This window comes from Marmota monax, unplaced genomic scaffold (assembly GCF_021218885.2).
Source record: "Marmota monax isolate L192 unplaced genomic scaffold, Marmota_monax_Labrador192_F-V1.1 WCK01_AAM20220418_F8-fsc00243, whole genome shotgun sequence".
In the NCBI taxonomy this organism is placed as follows: domain Eukaryota; kingdom Metazoa; phylum Chordata; class Mammalia; order Rodentia; family Sciuridae; genus Marmota; species Marmota monax.
In genome coordinates, this window is record NW_026694604.1 from 1541338 (window position 1) to 1564364 (window position 23027).

At 43.7% G+C, this 23027-nt stretch overlaps 2 protein-coding genes across 5 annotated transcripts in view; both read right to left on the reverse strand.

The window, feature by feature from the left end:
- Nucleotides 1–19369, reverse strand: Odf4 (outer dense fiber of sperm tails 4). Its single transcript, XM_046422205.1, has 5 exons — nt 19203–19369; nt 6376–6674; nt 979–1152; nt 517–651; nt 1–359 (listed from the first exon to the last, which is right to left on the reverse strand). Exons 1-5 carry the CDS (start codon nt 19367–19369, stop codon nt 130–132), a joined length of 1005 nt encoding a protein of 334 aa, XP_046278161.1. The 3' UTR covers nt 1–129.
- Nucleotides 19042–23027, reverse strand: part of Arhgef15 (Rho guanine nucleotide exchange factor 15) — a 12985-nt gene continuing 8999 nt past the window's right edge. For 3 of the 4 annotated variants that reach the window (XM_046422209.2, XM_046422210.2, XM_046422208.2), the window contains exons 10-16: nt 22871–22945; nt 22675–22767; nt 22433–22593; nt 22186–22338; nt 21849–21931; nt 21637–21741; nt 19042–20650 (exon numbers count right to left, since the gene is read on the reverse strand). In XM_046422209.2, coding sequence (XP_046278165.1) covers nt 20499–20650; nt 21637–21741; nt 21849–21931; nt 22186–22338; nt 22433–22593; nt 22675–22767; nt 22871–22945 — 822 coding nt within the window. In that variant the 3' untranslated portion in view covers nt 19042–20498. The remainder of the gene's footprint in view (nt 20651–21636; nt 21742–21848; nt 21932–22185; nt 22339–22432; nt 22594–22674; nt 22768–22870; nt 22946–23027) is intronic. The other variant, XM_046422211.2, reaches the window with a different exon arrangement.

Below are 23027 nucleotides of genomic sequence, written 5' to 3' on the forward strand. Positions count from 1 at the left end.
TAAGGAAGAGTTGGAAAGTTTATTTCACATCATCCAAGCTACAGGCAAGGCAGGGACAAGGAAAAGGAGTACAGAGCTGGCCCCAAATCTTTCTTTTCTCATTTCTTACAAAATTGAGGGCCAACCTATTCAAGATTTGGGGGAATGGTCATAAGAAGGATTTAGGTGAATGGATAACTTGGCAGATGTATAATTCTTTTGCTCACGATCCAGGAACTTCTGTTGGTTGGTTTCTGATATAGTCTGATCATTCAGAGTGTCTTTCACTGAGCCGCCACTAATACTGCAGGACCCAGTATGAGAGGGATGGTTCACAATCACACTCCAGAAAGTTCTGTAGTTCAAATAGCAAAGGATTCCTGGGGAAAGGAAATTGGAGAGTGGGAAGAAGAGTGACAAGAAATGAGGTTTCCTAAGAACCTGTCCCTGGGGATTGCCTGCCCCTTCCCTCCACACTTGCTCTGCCCTGACCCACCCACATCCTCTCCTTCCCTGAGTGCTCTCCTGGCCACTCACCACAACTGACATATAGGATAAATACCAGCCAACCGATGAAATAGCTCCAACCAAGGGGAACAGACAGATTCTTCTTCACCTCGAAGATCCAGAGGTTAATAGGGTACAACAGGAGGACAGAGAAAATGAGGGTGACTGTGAGGCAGGAAATAGAGAGGTCTTATTCATCTGAGAATCCCAGAGGAGAAGTACAGTCACAAACTACAACTCCCATGACCACACAGCCCACAGCACCTCACCCCCCAACACCGCCCACCCTCCCCATCCCCACCCCCACCAGGCTCACAGGAATCAACCCTTCCAACTCCATCTCTCCAGTGACTGGGAAATGATGTAACTTAACTCTCAGTTCTCTTTTCCCATCATCCCAAAACTCCCATACCACCCCCAAAGAAGGGAGAAGTGCCCTCAGGAAGACATGGGTTAGGAGAACTAAGGACCTTTTTCAGAGCTGGGGGGCACCTTCACAGAAGCTCATGATGGTTCCAATCAAGCCAAAGGTGGGCACTTTCTGAAGTCCGGGCAGGTACGGCAAGTGCAACCAGATGGTGAGCAGGAAGCCTATCCCCAGGGCCAAGCTGAAGATTACTTTGGCTACCCCAAAGACTGGGTGATTCGTCCATATCTTAAAAGTGTCTGAGGAAAATGATAAAATAGGATGAGCTCAGGATTCACTAAAAGATAAAATATAATCAAATGAATAAACAGGAGAAAATGTTCAGTCCCATTTATAAACCAAAGAAATGCACATTTGTGAAAACAGTAGAACAACTCTTATACTTTTTAAGTAGGCCAAGATTTCCATCCCACCTTACTAGGGATTGAACTCAGGACTTGGGGCATGCTAGGAAAATGCTCTAGCACTGTCTACATCCTGAGCCCACAAGCCAAGGCTCTTGACATGATATTGCTTGATAATTCCATGTGAAAATGAATACCTTGACAGAAAAAAAATAGACAGATTTGAACTGTAATTCTCAAAAAAAGAAATGCAAATGTCAATAAATTTGAAATATAAAGCTCAACATAAATTGATAAACCTGATTTTTAAAAACTACTGAATTAGCAGACATCAGAATAAAGTTGAGGGCTGGGGTTGTGGCTCAGTGGTAGAGTGCTTGCCTAACATGTATAATCCCAGTGACTCTAGAGGTTGAAGTAGGAGATTTATAGGCCAGCCTCAGCAACTTTTTAAGATCCTAAGCAACCTACTAAAACCCTGTCTCAAAATTTAAAAATTAAAAAAAAAAAAAGTGCTGGGGATGTAGCTCAATGGTAAAGCACCTCTGGGTTCAATCTCCAGCACGCACACACACACACACACACACATAATTTTTTTAATTAAAAAATAAATAAAATTGATAATACCTACTATAGAAGAGTACATGGAGAAAAGAGGCACTCTCCCGTACTGCTGGTAGGTAGCATTTCTGTTGAGTTGTCTGACACAGAATATCAAAATAATTCTGAATTGTTAAGACCCCTTGACCCAGCCACACTTCTTCTGGGAATTTATGTTAAGGACTTATCACCCAAATCTAACTATAGAGATCTTATTTGCAGAGATATTGGTATGTCCGACAAGCTCCTGGATTTTCAAGAGATTTGTATAATAAATTACAGTGATTGAATGATTGTTATTCATTAAAAATGGTGACATGAGAGCTGGGGGTGTAGCTCAGCAGTAGCATACTTACCTAGTATGTGCGAGGCCCTGGGGTCCATCCCCATCACCAAAAAAAAAAAAAAGTGACACAACAGAAGTTTGTCTCTGAATAGAACTTCTCTAGGAAAAATGTGAGAAAATGGAGAGAGAGACTGACTGCCAGAGGTTGGTGGCACACTTGGCTGAATAATCTTATAATCTTCTCTGTTTTTTGAAAGGTTACTCTGTTCATATATTACCTAATAAAATAAATTTTGAAATTAATGGTTATAAAATAATTGTTCAATGATATGAGTAAGTGCTTACAACCAAGGTGTGGTTTCCAAAACAGAATCTGTTGAATTTAGGTTGCAATTTAGGAAATTCATTATAATGTCCATTGTGATTATATCTATGTAAGGAAACCTTAGGTGATTTTTATTTTCTTTCTTAAAATTTTCTGCATTTCCCACAATAACTGCCACTGTTTTCAATAAGAAACATATTATATATTATATTTTTATACATTTCAATTTAGCCTTGGCTGGCAAACATACAATGAATTAGGCACTTTCACATGTTGTTAGTAGAAGCCTACAGATTGAACATTCCTAATTTGAATCCAACGTGCTCCAAAATCTGAAACTGTTTTGAGTGCTGACAGGACAACACAAGTGGAAAATTCTATGCTGACCTCATATAATGGGTCACAGTCAAAATGCAAGTGTATACTAAAAATATTGTATAAAATTACCTTTATGCCATGTGTATTAAGTGTACATGAAATGTAAATGAATTTGGTATTTAGACTCAGATCCCTCCCTAATAAATCTGATTATGGCTTGGTGTGGTAGTGCACACCTGTAATCTCAGCAGCTCAGGAGGCTGACAGGAGGATCCTGAGTTCAAAGCCAGATTCAGCAATTTATTGAGGCCCAAGCAACTCAAGGAGTCTCTGTATAATAAAAATTTAAAAAAGGGCTGGGGATGTGGCTCCGTGGTTAAGCGCCCCTGGGTTCAATACCCAGTACAAAAAAAGAAAAAGAAAAACTCATTAAGTGTACATATTCCAAATCCTAAAAAAATTAAAAATTGGAAACACTTCTGGTCCTAAGTATTTCAGATTAGGGATGCTCAAGCATGTAATACTTTTGAAGAGGGTGGGGAGTGATTAAGGCTTGAACCCAGGGGCCCTTCACCACTGAGTCATATCCCCAGAGACTGGGTGTCACTGAGTTACTTAGGGCCTTGCTAAATTGCCAAGGTTAGCCTTGAACTTGTGATTCCTCCTGCCTCAATCTCTAGAACCTCTGGGATTACAAATGTGTGCCACTGCAACTGGCTCAATCTATAATACTTTTTGAAAGCAATATGTTTTTTTTTTTTCTTAAGAGTCATAAGATATTTGTACTCTTTGATCCTGTAAACCATCTGGGAAAATTTATCCCGAAGAATTAATTCTCAATATTGGGGGAAAAAATCTTCATAATTAACAAACATTGTTGCTCCTTTTCCCCACTTTTAAAAAAATTTCTTCTGTCTCTCTCTCTCTCTCTCTCTCTCTCTCTCTCTCTCTCCGTCTCTCTCTCTTTCTGTGCTGGGAACTGAACCCAGGGCCTGGTGCATGTTAAGAAAGTACTATACCACTGAGCTAAACCCCAGCCTGCTCCTGTTTTTTCAAATATGAAATTGGAAAAAAAAAGACATGATATACAAATTTAAAAAAAAAGAAAGAAAGAAACTGGAAATAAACTTTCTAATAATAGGAAGATAAAATGAGGATAAATTGGTTAAATATTATAATCACTTCTAGTAAGGACAACTATTATGTATTAGGAAGACAAAATGTTAAATAATATAAATTATTAATGAACCATATGTACAACTATGTAAAATCCATTGAAAATTTTTCAATTAAAAAAAAAAGAAAAAGCCTGGTCATCTTTGAGTAGTACCACTGAGCGAGATGTTTCCATGAGCTTTAAAACCAGACACATTTGAGTTATAATTCTATACATGCCTTTATCAAGTTCATCCATTCGAAATTGCTTTTTGTAAGTGAGAAGCAGTCAAATATTGCTATTTCATGTGGTTCAACCTAATAACTGTATGAACCTGAACAAGATAGTTAATCCAAGAACCAATTTTCTCTTATGTAAAGTAAGGATAATTATCCCTATCTTTTACAATTGGCTGAGGATTTAATTGAACAAACGGAATAGAAGTGAATATGATAATTTTTGTTTCCCCAAATTTATTGTTATAAAGATGTTTTAGTTTCACAATAGAAGAAAATAATAGCCATATACTTTTTTTTTTTTTAAGGAAAACAAATAAATGGAAGTAGGCATCCAAAGCTCTGGTCATTCCCAAGCTGAGAAAGGAAACTCAGTTCCTAAGAGTGAGGGGAGGGCATGAGACTTGAAAGAGAAAGGGATGAGGCCGGGCATGGTGACAAACCCCTGTACTACCAGCTACTTGGAGGCCCAAGCAGGAGGAAAGCAAGTTTGAGGCCAGCCTTAGCAACATAGCAAGGCCCTAAGCAATTTAATGAGATCCTGTCTCAAAATAAGAAGACAAAAAAAAAAATAAATAAATAACCCAATCAATAAATGGGCCAAGGACCTGAACAGACACTTCTCAGAAGACGATATTCAATAAATCAACAAATATATGAAAAAATCTTCATTATCCCTAGAATTAGAGAGGTGCAAAATCAAAACTATTCTAAGATTTCATCTCACTTCAGTCAGAATGCCGGATATTATGAGGATTAAACAACAATAAGTGTTGGCGAGGATGTGGGGAAAAGGGTACACTCATACACTGCTAATGGGGCTGCAAATTGGTGCAGCCAATATAGAAAGCAGTATGGAGATTTGTTGGAAAACTGGGAATGGAACCACCATTTGACCTAGTGGTGGTCCCAGTCCTCGGTTTATATCCAAAGGACTTAAAAACAGCATACTACAGGGACACAGCCACATCAATGTTTATAGCAGCACAATTCACAATAGCTAAACTGAGGAACCAACCTAGATGCCCTTCAATAGATGAATGGATAAAAAAAAATGTGGCATTTATACATAATGGAATTACTCAGCAATAAAAGAGAATAAAATCATGGCATTTGCAGATAAATGAATGGAGTTAGAGAAGATAATGCTAAGTGAAGTTAGCCAATCCCCAAAAACCAAATGCTGAATGTTTTCTCTGATATAAGGAGGCTGACTCATAGTGGTGTAGGGAGGGGGAGCATGGGAGGAATTGATGAACTCTAGATAGGGCAGAGGGGTGGGAGGGAAATGGAGGGGGTATAGGATTAGAAATAGGTGGAATGTGGTGGACATTATCATCCAAAGTACATATATGAAGACATGAATTGGGGCAAATATACTTTGTATACAACCAGAGATATGAAAAATTGTGCTATACATGTGTAATAAGAATTGTAATGCATTCTGCTGTTATATATAATAAAAATTAATTAAAAAATAAGGAATAAATAAATTAATAAATAAAAAGGACTGGAGATGTGGCTCAGTGATTAATCTCCAGTACCAAAATAATAATAATAATAATAGGCTGGGGATATAGCTCAGTTGGTCGAGTGCTTGCCTCATATGCACAAGGCCCTGGGTTCAATCCCCAGTACCACAAAAAAAAATTAATAATAATAAAATTTTTAAAGTAAGGAATGAAGTAGGTAGAAGAATTCAGGGAAGAAAAGAACAAGGAAGTCATCCACAGAAAAAGGAAAGTTCTTGAGACCCAAAGTGGGCTCAGAGAAACAAGGCCCGAGGCAGAAGAAAAGTAACTGGGACCAGGAAGTGGGAGAGAACATTCCAGGGAGTCCTCTAAAAGCTCTGATTATGCCAGTTTAGAAGAAGGAGACCCCCACCTCCAAGCCCTCCTTGGTGGATTCCATGATTCATGAGTGATTTATAAGGGTTGAGTCCACACTCCCACAATATTTATATAAGCACAGACCTGGCTCTGGGTCTTATCTAAAGCAGTGCCATTTTCCCTGGGGTCAAGCAAATTGATTTCTCCAGGGTGGAGTGGGAAAATAATCCTTGGAGGTTTCAATGACAGAGGAGTCCTCTTGCAGGTCAAAGAATGAAAATGACCTGGAGAAAGGAGACAAGAATAGCCAGGAACAACGACAGAGGTCAAGGCAGGCTGCGGGAGGCAGGAGGCGAGTCGGAACTCACCTTTCTCATTTTCTACTTGGGAACAGCTCTTAGCTGGGCAGGTATACAGCAGCCCCAGGGACATGACGTGGACTGAGGTGTGGATGATGTTGTTTATATCCTTGGGATAGCGCTTATAGAAGCGGCTCCCGGAGGGGTGTAACCATGTCTTGGAGAAGACCATGATCAGCATGAAGATGAAGGCCACTAGGCTGAGCTCTGAGGCTGCCACCTGCGCCATCCAGCGGGAGCTATGTGTCATTCTCCACTGCAAGGGCAATGCGGAGTTCCGGCGATGATCCGAGGGCGATTGCTTTTTACTGTTGGGAGAAGGGACAGAGGTCTGCAGATCCTCTCTTGTTGCCCCAGGCTCACCTCAACTCTGCCTCCCAGCCTTCCCCCTTCCTTTCCAGGCCTCAGATGTTGGTCTCCTTCCTCCTTCTGACCCCTAGAAACTCTGACCCCCTTCTTTTGCACCCCTTTCCCCTCTATCCCATCTCCTCCTTCCCTTGCTTGGCTTACTTGTCCATCATCTTCTGAATATTTCCATCAAGCAGTCAGTTGCCAACATAGGGCCTGGGGTCTGGGAAAGAATGGGGAGCCTCTTATTAGGAATTTAAGCTCCAGATCCAAGAAAAGGCCCCCAAACCATTCAGAAGAACAGGGCCCCTAACTGCCATGGAATATTCCTGGGAAGCAGTGAGATGGGGGAGGGGACCATGGCTTCAACTCTAACCCTTTCTCAAAACTCTTGTTCCTTAGGCACCAGCCCAGAACCGTGGATCTGAGATGTTCTTCAGCTTCTCTCTTCACTAAGGCAATGGTCTCTGAGGATCTCCTTTTTTCTTCCTATTTCTTCTGCCCTAACCCCAATCCCAAATCCTCACCGATGGAGCAGGGGAAGGAGAAGAAAGGGGTCCTCTGGAAAAACAACCTCCCTCCATTGTCCTTTGGATGAATCTTTCAAGTGTCACCAGCCTTCCAACAACTTTTCCCAAACCCTTTCCTTCTTCCCATCTTTACTCACTTCCGGTCAACAGTCACCAACCCCTTCCCTCTTCCCTTTATCTCTCTTCCTTTTTTCTCAGAGCTAGAATAGGGAAAATATATGATGAAGAGAAGCCTGGGGGTATAGATAGATTGAGAAGACTCTTCCAACCTCCTTTTTTTTTTTTTTAGGTGTAAATGGAGACAACACAATGCCTTTATTTTTATGTGGTGCTGAGGATCGAACCCGGGTCCCGCCCATGCTAAGTGAGTGCTCTACCGCTGAGCCACAATCCCAGCCCTCCAACCTCCCTTTTAAATTATTTTTTTTATATTTTTAGTTGTTGATGGACCTTTATTAATTAATTAATATGTGGTGCTGAGAATCGAACCCAGTGCCTCACACATACTAGGCAAGTGCTCTACTACTGAGCCACAGCCACAGCCTCCCTTTTATTTTAAGAAAATAATTGAGATACCCGTGACAATCTGATCATAGTGGCTTCCAGACCTCAGTTAGCCCCTGGAACTCTCGTGAGCTTTCAGATTTAGGAAATGAGTTTGAACCCCGCCAGAGCTGATTTCCTTCCTGGAGACAATGATATACATGGTTAAGAACACAGGTTTTGGGGTCTGATAGCAGAGGCACAAAGAATGGAGCTTCCCCTTAATAGCTTTGTGAACCTGGATGTCATATAAGCCTTTTTATGCCTAAATTCACTCATCTATTAGAAAAGGACAATACCACTTGTCTCATACATGGACTTGGCTTGAGTATGGAATGAGACAATAAACAAAAGCACACACTAGTCCATAGTAAATTCCCAGTAAGTGTAGTTCTTACTGTTAAATTATCATTTTTAGCCAGGCATGGTGGCACACACCTGTATTCCCAGTGACTTGGGTAGCTTTGACAGGAGGATTGCAAATTCAAGGCCATCTTGTGTGTGTGTGTGTGTGTGTGTGTGTGATTTTTAGTGTACAGACTTCTCAGCCCCAAATCCAAAAACACAAACAGGAAAGGAGCAAAAGCATAATCTGGGCACAGTGTTGCACGCCTATAATCCCAGCAGCTCGGGAGGCTGAGGCAAGAGAATCACAAGTTCAAAGCCAGCCTCAGCAGTTTAGCAAGGCCCCAAACGACTCAGTGAGACCCTGTCTGTAAATAAAATATTAAACAAGGCTGGGGATGTGGCTCAGTGCTTAATCACCCCTGGGTCCAATCCCTGGTACAAAAGGAAAAAAAAATCATAAAGGATAATTCCTGGCAGGCATTAGTGCATAGTAGTGGCTGCAAAGTGGAATTCAAGTTAATTTATTCAGGAGAGTTAACTCTGAATCCCAAAGTCACATGCATATTAGGACCTCAGAAACTGGGAATCTTAGATTCAGATCCTGGTCTCTTCCCCTCCCTGAGCATCTTGCTCCTCTGCCAACCAGCCTGCTTCTCTGCTCTTGTGCACACAATGGGAAATGAGGCCCTCAAGTCAAGAGCTGTGCATCTGACACCTTTGACTGCCAGAGTACAGACTTCTCAGTCCCAAATCCATATATTCTCTATCCCTGCCAGGGACAAATGGCATCCTTAGAACAATCAGCCTTGTGCCAGACGCGGTGGTGCACAATGTACTCCCAATGGCTCAGGAGGCCAAGGCAGGAGGAACACAAGTTCAAAGCTAGCACTCAGCAACTTAGTGAGGCCCTAAGCAATTTAGTGAAACCCTGTCTCTAAATAAAATATTTTAAAAGGCTAGGGATGTGGCTCAGTGGTTAAGTGCCCCTGAGTTCAATCCCTGATACAAAAAGAATTAAAAAACATTCAGCGTTGGTCAGGGGCACTGAGTCAAGAGGCTGAATCCTGAAGATGGGAGGAGTTGGAGACAATGCTGGAAGAGCGGGTGCTGAACCCTTTGGGAATGTCATTCACACAGAACCAGAGATCATCAAGATTATTTCCTTTCTTGAATTCTTTTAGTTTTTTTCTGGAGTTTCTAAACATTTTTAGTAAAAACAACCAGTTTTCAAACAACACATAACATGGAAGAATCTTAGAAATATAATATTTTCTAAAGAATATAACTCCTGGAAAATTACACTATAATAAATGGAATACTACTTTTTTTATAGAGCTCTTAAATAAGTAAAACTAAACAAAACATAATTTAAGCATACATACATTTACAATTGCATGATATGTTTTTAAAAGCAATGGGCAGATTGGTGTACAACTATAATCCCAGAAACTCAGGAAGCTGAGTTGATCTCCAGTTCAAGGCCAGCTCCAGCAATTTAGTGATACCCTATCTCAAAACAAAAATAAAAACAGCTGGGGATGTAACTCAGTGGTAGAGCATCCCCTGGGCTCCATCCTTCATAGCAAATAAATAACATAGCAATGGAATAATAAATATGAAATATCATATGATGGTGACTTCTCATGGGAAGTAAAAAGTAGAACAGGGAATGTTACTCTAGCAAATGCATATTACTGATAATAGTCCAGTTCCTGGGTTAGGTGATAGGTGCACAAGGATTCATTATAATTTTTAAGTAATATTGATTTCATGTAATTGTATGAATACATGAAATATTGTTTTTCTAAAGGTAACTAAAGGCTGGGCATGGTAGCGCATGCTCCTTCTGGAAGGAACATTGAAAGTTCCTTATCCCTTTTCTAAAAGTTCGCTAAGTAACCTTGGCAACTTAGTGAGACCCTGACTCAAAATAAAAAATAAAATGGATTGGGGGTGTAGTTCAGTGGTAGAGCACCCCTGGATTCAATCCCTAGTACCACCACCCAAAAAATAATAATAATTAAAAATAGTTCAAGATAGGAAATGTTATCTTAGCGATTACTAACTTGGCAATGGAAGATATTTATATTGTCACAATATGTAATGTAAACACTCTTCACTTAGTTTAGACTCTTCAAGTCAACAGATGGACAAAGCACGGAAAACTTAATTATAGCTTCAAAAGTAAACACAGCAGCTTTGACATTGCCTAACCAAAAGCCTAGAAAAGGTAAACTGGAAGGTGGAAGGAGGAGAGTTGAGAAGTAAGGGGACAGCCCTCAACTGATGGTAGTGAGAGAGTTGGTGAATAAATTCCCAAACTTCCTTGTCCCTAGATGCCCCTAGATTAGGATAACTGATGCACGTCCTATAGCAGGAACAGGCAAACATTTTCTGCAAAGGTCCAGATAATACATATTAGGCTTTGTAAGTCATATAGTCTCTATTATAAATTCTTATCTCAGCTAACATATTGTGAAAGCTGTCACAGACCATATGTGCCTAGGTAGGAATGGTTGTTCCAATATATAACACTTTGCTTTATGGCCCTAGCCATAATTTACCCAATCCTTCTGTCTCCCAGAGTTCCCAGTGGGATTAAGCTCCAATTCCCCTGGTAATAATTGATTTGATATCTTCTATTGACTTTCTTCCCTTCCTTGTTCCATTTCCTTATCCTTTTTCTAAATGTGTCATGGGGTTAACTCCCAGTAACTTCTTGCAATGAACTCTTTATCTTGGGGTTGGATTCTGGGGGAACCCAAATGAAGACAGGTAAGAACTATTATGACCACTGTTTTTTTGGAAGAAGAAACAAAGAAGTTGAGCAATTTGCTCAAGATCACAGAGCTAGTAAGTTTTGGGGCCAGCGCTGGAATCTGGACAGTCTCACTCAAGAGCTGTGCATGTATTCCAAGCAACCCAGAATATTAGCAGAGTGGAAAAGGGACACCATGGACAGAGAAGTGAGGATACTCACCCAAGAATGAAAGGAATTCCCAGAGTAGAGGGGAGGACAAAGAGACACAAGGACTTTCTCCTGGCAGCATTGTTAGGGAGGCTGTAAGTACCCAGGAAAGAATGATTATGGTGTATCTGGGCAGATATGGGAACTTGGGCAGTTTCCCAGAATACCCCCATGGTCTGAATATAACAAGGAAGCTGCACAGGGCCACCAGACCCAAAGTTACCCATAGACAGAATCAACAGTAGTATGATCTGTGAGGACAGTTGATCAGAACCCTGGGAGACACTGAGAGGTGCCCAAGCTCTAATAAGTGGGGGTGGGGAGGAGTATGTTTTGTCTTCCACTGTTATCATGGTGGAATGAGGGTTCTAACTCAAAAATCAAGCGTGGTATAAGATATGAGAATTGTGTCATGTTTTGCACATCTAAATTTGTGGTTTGAAATTCAATCTTCTGCAAATTACACAGAAATTTCTCATAGAGAGCATGAAGGGAGATGTAGCCAACCCCAAAGAAGGACTTTCTTTCCATTTTTCTTTCTTTCTTTCATTTTTTCCTGATCTTGCTATGTTGCCAGACCTGGGCTCAAGTGATCTTCCTGCTTCAGAGTCCTGAATAGCTGAGATGACAGGTTCATGCCACTAGGCTTAGCTTCCTTTCTTACATGCAACATCTTTGTGTCTGTTTAATTTTTCCGTTACTCCTAAATTTTCACATTTGTTCTGTTCCAAGAGCCCAAACTACAACCAGTATTTCTTAGTTCCAATCCCAGATTCTCAGGGAAGGACACTGATTGGCTCTGCTTGGAGCAGTTGTACATTCCTTAACCAATCAGCCATGGGCAGGGGTTATTAACCTGCAGTACCAATATTCACCAGTAAAAGGAGCTAGGCTATGCCCCTCCCTGCTCCAGAAATATTTGGAGTCAATTTGATAGGAAAATAGGTTTTATTCAAAGCCAGATTTGAAGGAAGACAGAAGAAACTTATTGTTTCAAAAGTTCCACCTTCAAAATCACTGAAAGGGAGCAAAGTTCTAAAGGACAAAAGGCAGCAGACACAAAATCAGGAAATATACATAATATGGATATAATTACCCACCTTCTGAATGAAACCTTCCATATTGCCAAACATTGAATTTGCTTGTTCCTACAATTGTACCCACAATTTTCCAAGCACACTCTGATCTCTATTGATCCACATGGTTGTGCTATTTTATGCCTTATATCATAGATATTTATGTGTTTTATGACTAACTCTTCTTTCTCCTTTTAAAAGCAATTCTACCCTTTGTAGTGGACATCTGATTTTCAATTTGGCTGCTCCTTAACCATCTGAACATCCTGTGCTGCTGAAAGATTTCCCACTTGAAGGATCCTAGTCAGAAGACAGGACTTCCAACATTCATTCTCCCAACCTAGGCAATGCTGCGTAACAAAAAACACCCTCCAGATCTCAGTAGCTTAGAACAGCAAATCTTTCTTTGTTTCTCAAGCTCCATATCACTGTTTGTTGTCTTGGGGATCTTCTGCATGTTGACCTCATTCAAGAACATAAGATAATGGAAAAGGTACCATCAGGAATATTACCAGTTGCTATGTCAAAGGGAAAAAGAGTGTGTGGCAAATCAAGCTTTGACCCTTAAACCTCCAACCTGGAATGAAAACACATCCCTTCTAATCACATATAACTGGTTAACTGGTTAACAGTTCACATGCCTGCACCTGTCACCGAGAGAGAATCTGCCACATTCCCAGAATAAAAATTAGGACCATTCCATTAGTGGCACCAATAAATGACAAAGTGGGCTTGGGAAGAGCAATAAGTTGTGAGCCAGCCTCATCTGGGTTCTGTTTTGGCCATCTGCTCACCTGTGGAGGGTCTGTGTTCCTACCTATCCTCTGCCATATAGTAAAATCTCCCATGTGACAAGGCAAGTAAGAGATGAGTTATTAAAAACTCACTTGGGGGCTGGGGTTGTGGCTCAGTGGTGGAGCACTTACCTAGCATGTATGAAGCCCTGGGTTCGATTCTCAGCACTGCATATAAATAAATAAAATAAAGGTTTATTGCCACCAAAAAAAAAAAAAAAGCAAAAAACCTCATTTGAGCCAGGTACAGTGGTGCACACTTGTAGTCCCAGCAACTGTGGAGGCTGAGGCAGGAGGATGGCCAGTTCAAAGCCAGCTTCAGCAACTTAGTGAGACCCTAAGCAATTCAGTGAGAACTTATCGCTAAATAAAGTACAAAAAAAAGGGCTGGGGCTGTGGTTCAGTGGTCAAACACCCCTAGATTCAATCCCTGGTACAAAACAAAACAAAATAGAACAAAAAAACTCATTTGACCAGAAAAACTAAGCCATGTTTAACGAACATCCTCATCTATAATCAGGTTTTGTTTATCTCTATCTGCTTGTCTCCTATGTCTTGACTTGACTCCTGAAAACTCATAATCGTGGTTCTAGTGGGGACTGTAAAAGGGTGAACATGTGACCCAAGCTCAAAATGACTTACCCAAGCCCTGGTCCATTTTTTACAAAATCCAAGTACACAGTAAGGCTATGAGCCTGTGGCTATGAGGCTGAGAGGATGAAATCAATGTACAACAATTTATTTGCATCCTGGTACTCTAAATGTCCAATTTTAAAATAAAAAGGCAAACCATGATTATGACCAAACTCATCATTTTTTTTTTTTTGGCAAAGCTACATATTCAAACAAGCAAGCAGACTTTGAGGTAGATTTTCCCACTTCATATTTGCTTCCTACAATTTGGAAATTCATTGAATGATCCGGAGAATCCAAACTAGGAGGTACATAGGAGAGGAAGAGGGGCCTGTCAGATAAATGGTGTCTATGGAATATCTGAGGGGAATAAAAGTTTATTGTGGATTAGCCAAATCAATGAGGACTCTGTGTAGACGTATCATCATTAAAGAAAAGGGGATAGTAAAACACCATGTCCATGGATGCCCCTTTGTGTTCCCAAAAACCTAGCCCAGTTAACAGAACAATGAGAACCTGGGCCAGAACATACTATCTTGAAGGATACTGGCTTTCTCTTATGTACCCTAGGAATGAGGGCAAGTTAGTACTATCTGTAGAAAGCTACTTTCTTGTATGTATACCAGGACATTTTTGCTCTTTGAGATATAAGCTGGTCATATAAGCAAGCTAATGCTGATGACGATTTTACTGTTTCTACAATCTAACATATGAAACCCCTCTCTCAGGGTGAGTAGTATGGAACTGAGAACACTGCAAAAAAGATATATGTCACTTGTCCAGCCTGCCTCCATTGGACAAAACACCATGAGGGAGAGGGGACACAGCCTGGCAAAGCACAGTGAGGGATAGAGGGTCTATCTGTCCAGCTTATTGCCACTGAACCTTCCCCATAAGCGTTTCCAAAAAAAAAAAAACCCTATGTATCATACATCACCTCCAGGCATTTTCTTTGATCTCCTAGAAACTTATCCCACTGTCCTGGTACAAATGGGCTGTGGATAAGACCATAACTAATACCAGACAAGGTAATTCAAACTAGATTATTTAAGCAAACCCATTGGAAAATGTTTAAATTTCTTGATGATTGAACACAAAACTCATGTCATTAGAATGAGAATGTCTATGGAAAGATTGGTTCATGAGCACTGTCAGTTCTGAGAGCATTTAAAATTAGTAGCTGCACATAAAACTTGAAATGCCCTGACATTGTAAGAGATCATGTATAAAACCTGATAGATTCTTTCCAAAATCTGATAACATTCCTAAAAATGTATATGCCATGATTCATAAAGAGTAGGGAAGCCAGGCAGGTGGCACACTCCTATAATCCTGCCAACTTGGGAAGCTAAGGCAGAAGGATGGCAATTTGGAAGTGAGCCTCAGCTATTTGGTAAGTCCCTGTATCGAAATAAAAATAGAAAAAGGGCTGGGGAGTAGCTATGTAATAGAGCATCCATAATATTAAAAAAAGAAGGAAAGAAAAGAAGTAGTGAAATTGAAATAAACCTATCTAAAGATCTACAGTAAATACACTTCAATCAAGCATGCCAGAGGAAATGCTAAATTATCCTCTCTGTATAAAATTATAAAATCACTGTCATATGAAGTGGCAATGACAATATGCAGCCAAGCAAGGATCACAGGAGAAAAATATTGGAGATATGTTAAGAAAATTCATTAAGTTAATTTATTTTTCTAGGTTTTTATGTTGTTCTTTGTATTGGTCAGTTATTTTAAAAGAATACGGTTTAATATTTCTTTTATCACTCTCAATAAAACATTGTGACCAAACGTTACCCATATTTTATACTCTTTTTCTGGAAATGGGTCCCACCAAATCTGGACTAGGCCCCTGTTCCTTCCCTAAGAGAGCAACTTCAAATTTCTAATGGGGGACGAAGTGGGATAGGGCTTCGGAATGGAAGAGTCGGGAGGGTGATTCCAGAGAGCTGGGGGATGTGTGGGGGGGGTGCAGGTTACAGGAAAGAAAAAAAAGTGGGGCAAGGAGGAGTGAAATGGAACTCCAGAATGGGCAGGATGTGGAGCAGGTAGAACTTAAAACACCAAGGCATGGCTCAATGTCCAGTGACGAAGTTACAGAAACCTATGTAAAATGCCCCGCGTCCGACGCGCGAGAACTGAACACAAAGGTGACCGGGTCAGCTTGGAAGCCGATCCCAGCGACATCAACCAGCTAAAACGTCGGTCCCTGGACCTCAAAATGGCCTGGGCGACTGCTGACATTCCGCTGGTCTTGAGTAGCTCGGTAATGGGTCTTGGGCGCGCTGCAGTCTGGAAAGGAAGTGCCAATCCCTCAACTCCTTAAGGATTCTCTCGACAGGGAGACACCTCCGCTCTCGACCCTGCGTCGTTAAGGAAACGAGCACTGAGAACCAGGCGACAGAGTCCGGCCGAAAGATGTGCTAGGAACCTGGGGCCGCGGTGCCTGCAAGACCTGCGCTCTTAGCGCAGTGAGTCAGGCAACCCTCAGAGGGTTGGAAGGCTGCCCTCGGGGAGGCGGGGCCAAAACAAGAGGCGGGGTCATATGCGAGGGGCGGGGTTAGATACGCCTGGCCACGCCCCGGAGGGTAGGCGGTGCCTGGTTTTGAGAGGCGTTTAGCCCAACTTAGTCTGCCCTAGGCTCTCTTGGGACCGGGAGGATACAGAGACCAATTTGGAGAGGGCGTGGTGGGGAGTTAGCTTGGTCAGGCCTGCAGGCGTCCGTCCGTCAGATTCCTGGAGAAGCTGTCGGGAAAGAAGTATTCCTGCTCTGGAATGGAGCGCCTGCCTAGTATCCTGGCCAACCTGGAGAACTGGAACCGCAATTACCTCTGCAGGAGCCTTGGGAGAAAGAAGGGAGGAGATGGGGAGAAGATTTCAGGGATGGCCTGAGAACCAGCCACCATGAAGGGCTCTGGAAAGGAGAGGATTATTATCACCCAGGAGGCTGTACATGACCAAGATCAAGAAGCCAATGCCTCCAGTGGCTAGGGTGGCTGAGGCAGTGATGAACCCAATCTTCATTTTAAGATTGGGAGCCATCTCGTCACAAAGTTATGTAAAGTTCATTTGTTTTACTGTAAAATACTAAGATTTCTGTTTGGCCTGACCATATTTTGATGTTTAAACTTGTTTGGAATTCCTGTCCGTGCTTTGAACTCACCCTTGCCTGGCTCTCCCTGACCAGATAACAGCCTTCCCTGAAACCCCAGTGGCACCTCATAAATTCTGATGTTGGAAACTGAATTTACTCCTTATCTTGAAATATTTTCATTAATCTGCTGTCTGCCCTTGTAGTATGTTTGCCAGAACCCTATTAGCTGGAAGTTCTGAAGATACTCACCTTTGCAAATTTTTGTTATAGAAAGTCCCCTGGGGCTGGGGCTGAAGCTCAGTGGTAGAGCACCTGCCTTGCATGTGTGAGGCACTGGGTTCCATCCTCAGCACCACATAAAAATAAAATAAAGATATGTGTCCAACTACAACTAAAAAAAAAAAAAAAGTCCCCTGCCCTTAGACCAGCGCTGTCCCCTGGCCCTGCATTTGGGTGAGGCAGTCACTGATCAGCTGTCTTTTTTTAAATTATTTTTTTATTTGTTTTACAGCTGTCTTGTGTACACAATATAGGCTGGCTTTAATTTGGTTTAAAATGGGAGTCGTTGGTCTTTGCTTTGTGGGTTCAACAGCAGGAAGATCGCAAGTTCAAAGCCAACCTCAGCAAAAGCAAGGTGCTAAGCAACTAGGTGAGATCCTGTCTCTAAAGAAAGTACAATTTAGGGCTGGGGATGTGTCTCAATGGTCAAGTGCCCCTGAGTTCAATCCCTGGTACACCCCACCACAAAGAAGAAGAAAGAAAGAAAGAAAGAAAGAAAAGAAAGAAAGAAAGAAAGAAGCCGCCAATGCCTGGGCCAGGCATGGTGGCATATGCCTGTAATCCCAGCAGCTCAGTAGGCTGAGGCAGGAGGTTCTCAGGTTCAAAGCCAGCCTCAGCAACTTAATGAGATTGTAAACAACCTGGTGAGACCCTATCTCAAAATTTAAAAATAAAACAAAAAGGATTGGGTATGTGGCTCAGTGTATGAGTGTCCTTAGGTTCAATCCATGAAGCCAATGCCTGGCAGAGAATGGGAGAACAATGTGAAGAGGGAGAGAGAGAGTCAAGGATGAGCCAAGTAACCAGCTGCCAGGACCTGTAACACCTGTACTCCCCCACCCCCCGTCATTCTTCCTCTTCTGTCTTCCTTACCTCATCCCCTTTTGGGTTTCCATCTACCCTCATTTCGCTGAGGTTCTCACTCTTACACATCTGCTCCTTTCCCATATAGCTGTGCTTCATGCCCTTCAGGCTCCTGGAACAGAGCTGCAGAATCCAGACCCCTGCGGGACTGCACACTCAGGTCATCCCAAAATGAAAAGGGTGCTCTAAGATACCAGAAACCAACTCCAGGAAGACAGGAAACACGTCCATTTCCTTTCTCCCCTGTCTACTCAGTCTCTTTTGGAACAAATGGTTATATTTTATGTGCCTTTCTGTCTCCAAGATAAGTCTTAGCTGGTGCCCGTCTCCGCCTTATCTCACCATTAGAACTTCAGAATTGGATCATGGATACTTCCTTAGTGTAGGACTTTAGTAAGAGATGAAAAGCTGGGAGGGAAAATATGTAGGGCATATGTGTAGCTTTGTGTCTGCTCCTGGATGTCTGTCTGTCTGTCTCTGAGTATCTGTTTGTCTCTAATGCCAAACAGCAAGAAGGATGGGGAGAGACTCCCCCCATCAGGGAACTTGAAGGAACACATGCATCAGTTCCATTCCCCACTCCCTCTCCCTTCTGCTCCTGGCTTCTAATCCCCTTGTTGCTACTCTCTCCAGATCTTCCTTCTTGTCATCTGGGTCTTAGCTCAAATATCATCAATTCCAAGGTCTTCCAAAAGCCACCCCACCCTGCTATATTGTTTATTAATTTGTTGACTTGGTAATTGCTCCCCCCCCCCTTGCAGTGTAGGACCTTGGAGAAAAGGATCTTGTCTTTATCATCTCTGTCTCTTCAGATCCTGAAACAGTGCATGGAACATAGAAGGGACTCAACAAAGAGGTGCAGAACTGAATCAAACACAGAAATGGTTGGCTGCTCAGTAAGAGGCCTCGCTTCTCCTTTTGGCCTTCTCACTGCATCTTCATTCCCTTCCAGAGCCCCAGCCATGCCTGGTGTTGCCCAGACTTCTATTCCAGCTTGCAGCAGCCCCTCAAATCAATGCAGTTGCTCCCACCACCACTGCCACTTTAGATGTCTCGGGAGCTGTGAGTGAGCCAACACTCTCAGGCCTTGCACCTGGTCTCCGAGCCCCAATTCCCCGAGGAACAGATGCCTGCCCTTGACACTTTTCCAACTAGGTGCACTCCCCCTTACAAAACCATATTTATAGGCCATTGCTCCTTTGAGCATACACTGCCCTGGTGGAGCCTCCATGCAACTCCACCAACATTTATTATGGGTTTCCCATACAACAGGCACCATGCTAGGTGAATCTCCAAAGTCATGGACAAGCTAAATGCCAGGGATCTTCTCCCTCCAAGTTTCGAGTGTCCCTGTACCTCTTGCTTTTGACACGGCATTTTCTGTCCCGGGCAAGTTGCCGTGCTTGAGCTGAAGGGACCGTGTAATAGTCTAGTGCAGAGAAGGCTGTGTCCCGGGCCTGGGCCTCCACTAACCAGTCACTGCCTGTTTTGCTGTCTCCAGCCTTCATCTCCTTTGGCATCATGGAGGCAATTTCTTAGCTGGAAGCAGGCACTCTGCTTGAGGTTAGGCAGCACCACTAGATCTCCAGGCTCTCTGCACTGTTCATTCCTGTTTCCGTGAGAGGATCAGGATCTAAGTGAGAAGACCAGACTTGCAGCAGGCCTATGAGCCTCAACTCCCATTTCTTCACCCAAACTAGGGACCCAGAGCACATTCAGTCTGAGGCTGAGGATGGCTGACATGATAGTTCAAGTTGAGGGAAAATGCAGGCAGGAAATATGGAAGCCAGTATTTGGGGCAAGGAGAAGGACTTCAAGAGACCTTGAGTCCAAGCTACTGACCATCTTCTGTCCCTTGGGCTCCCTAGCTCTGGCCTCTGATTGCCAAGCTACACCCAGCTCCTCTGGAGCTCAGACCTAATGTCTTTCTTGGAGAGAATAAAAGGGAAAATGCAAGGTAAGGAAAGAAATGGAGCATTTAGTCATTTAGTGGCTACCATACACACATACCATGTTCAGCAGAATCGCCTTTCCTGTACATAAACACACAGATGCACACATGCACATACACACACACATTCTCTGAAATGCATATTCTGGATTCTTTTAGAAGAGAGGAACTGGCTTGAGAGGGCACAGGAGGTACCCCAGGAATAGAATCTAGTATTTCACAGACTCAGAGGGCAGCACCAGTGGTTGCTGTACAACCAAGCAGGGTGACTACTGGGTGCTTCAGCTCAGATCCCTGTCTTCTTTGGCTGGAAGGGTCCCTGCTTATCCCCGTTGGCTATGGCATTTGATGTCCAATGCAGTCCTTTTTTAACTGCATTGACCGGCATGGTCTTCCTTGGCTGTGAGCATAGCAAAGATACTTGTTGGCAAAGGGCTCAGCCAGCTCAGTACCCATTGACCACTCTGTACTAAGCTTGTGTCTCCATTGGCAACACATTCAAGCCATCCTTATTCTTTCTTATTGCTCTGGGCTCAGACAGCCTTGTTTCATTGGCTGCCCAGTCCTGATGCTCAGTTCCCATTGGTTGCCACTAGAGGTAGTGTTTCCACTGACTGTGAGTCCAATGGATGGTTGGACTAGCTTTGTCCTCTCCATGTACGCTGCCAGAGCCCCAGCTTGTGCCCCATCCCCAGTTTGCATCAGGGTGCAGAGGTGCTAGGGGTGCCTGAAGAGGGTCCGACAGCCTCAAGAAGCCTCTGGTGCTGACGAAGATGCTTCCTTCTTTCGTGTTCTCCTGTGACTTCACACACCAACTGGGCAGGGAAGGCCCCAGGAAGCCCCTTCAGCCAGCCTGAGGAAAGAGACAGGGACTCAAGTGGGGTGGGTTCAGAGGGCAGGTGAGGAGGGAAAGGAGGCCCTATAGGATCTCAGGCCTTTGGGGGTCAAAGTGGGGATGGGAATTAGTAGAGAAGCCTGGAGCATCGGTAGAAAGACATGAGCATCAGATGCTGCTCTGGGAGTGACAGCAGTATCAGAGAGGATCTGGGTCACTCCTCTGTTCAGTCCTGCAGGGGCCCCCTCATGCCACTTAGAGTAAGACACGGAGATCTTAAAGGGACCCACAAGGACCAGCAAGATATGGTCTCTGTTACCTCTCTAATTTCATTTGTTCCTTTCCCATTTTCTGGCTCCCTCTGTCCTCCCTACCCTCCCCCCATCACAACAGCAGGCCATAAGGCCTTGTCACTGCCTGTTTCCTCCAACTGGGACACTTTTCCTCCTGACACCATAAGCCCAAATTACTCATATGCATCAAACTCACATGTTGCCTCCTCACTGAGATCCACTTCAGCCTCCCTATTTGAAACTGTAATTCTGTTAACTCTGGAATTCCTGGCTTCCTTACTTTTTTCTACTTTAGTTTAACCATTGCACTAACTGCCTTCCAAGAGACCACATATTATTTGCTTATTTGTCAGGTTTGTTTGCTTATTTGTGTGTGTGTGTGTGGTGCTGGGGATTGAGCTCAGGGCCATGTGCATGTGAGGCAAGCACTCTACTAACTGAGCTATACAGCCTCATGGTTTTTTGTTTTTGGTTTTTTGGTTTTTCAATTGTCTCACGTTTATTTTATTTTATACATGCTCCAGGGCTGGGAATCTAGCTCAGTGGTAGAGTACTTGCCTAACATATGGAAGGCCCTGGGCTCAATCCCCAGCACAGCAGAAAGAAAGAAGAAAGAAAGAAAGATGAATGCATGCTTCAGCAGGGCAGGAGTGGGCCTTTATATGTGTTTAATGCATGTTGATTGAATCAGTAAATGAAAGATTCTCTCACCTTCAGGACTCTTGTGCAGTTGTTTGGATGGAGCTCTGGATTCCAGAATCCGTGCCTCAGTCTTGACAGGTATAGATGGCTCTGAACACAGTTCCTGGGAACACTCTGGTAGAGGGCATTCAGTGGGATCCATATTCTTTTTAGCTTCTCCCCAATATTCCCCTTAAGACTCGTTTTTTTTCCTTCCCTTCTCCCCTGTATGGGACACTCACCACAGTCCTCATAGATGGTGTCTGGGGAGCAGGGAAGAGGACCTGGGGTAGGGAAGGCTCCCAGCCAGCGCTGCATGTCTGATCTGGTGGGGATAGAGGGAGGGGTCACAGTTGGCCCAAGAGAGCCTCCTGGTGGTGAGACAGAAGTCACAGAGGTGAAAGAATGGTGAATGAGTTGGTGGGGTCTGAGGTCAGAGGAGGGGGCCCCACGGATGTTTTTTGTTTGTTTATTTTTGATGCTGAAGGTTGAACCCAGGACCCTGTGCATGCTTTGCAAGTGCTCTACCACTGAGCTCCACCGCTCAGCCCCCAGGGATGTTTTCTGGAGACAACTCACAGGGAGGAAGCTTGGAGTAGCCGATGGGTGGGGCGTCCCTGGTGGTTGCTGAGAAGGGAGAGGCGGAAGGTAGGGGGTCCAGATGGGTCTGGAACCTGCTGGGCCTGCACCAGGGAGCGATGGGCATAGTCCAGAACCTGTAGCCGCTGCCCACTGCCCAGGAAAGAGGGCGTTCAGAAGGAGAGCAGGAATCCTACTGGAGGCCTCATCTATACTCCAGTCTGGGCTCCCTCTCCTCGGGACCCACCTCTTGGGCTGAGTGATGAGCAGCAGGTCACTGAAGAGCAGCAGGCAGAGGGGGGTGAAGCGAGGCCTGGAGGTGAAGAGCACACCCCCTCTCCTGCACCCTAACTCCGTCAGCTCCCCCTGCAACTCCAGGCGCCGTGACCAGGAGACCAGGGGCAGAGCCTGAGAGGAAGCAAAGGAGGGTTTAGCTTCGCAGTAGCAACGTGGGGAAGGGCAAGATGGAGGGTCCTGGTAGGCACTAACCTTGACTTTGTGGAAGCGCAGCCTTTGGGTGAGTCGGATCAGCTCTTCAGTCTGCTTCATGCGCCCCACCTCAGCGCTGCAACGCTCGATAATCTGAGTGAGCAGAGCCGAGTCACCCACCCCAGCAGCTGGGCCCCTGCTCCCTCCCACCTTTCCCTTCTACTTGGTCACCTCTCCCACTTTTTCTCCTGCCCACCTTGCTGACAGCACCCAAGGCCTTCTGAGCATTCTCCTGGCGACTGGATCCCTCCTCTGTCTGGCGCAGGATATTCTGGAGATAAGGAAGAAGGTAACTGGGCCCACTGCTCAGCCCTGGGATTCAGAGGAGCCACAGCTCAGAGGAACCTGCCTGG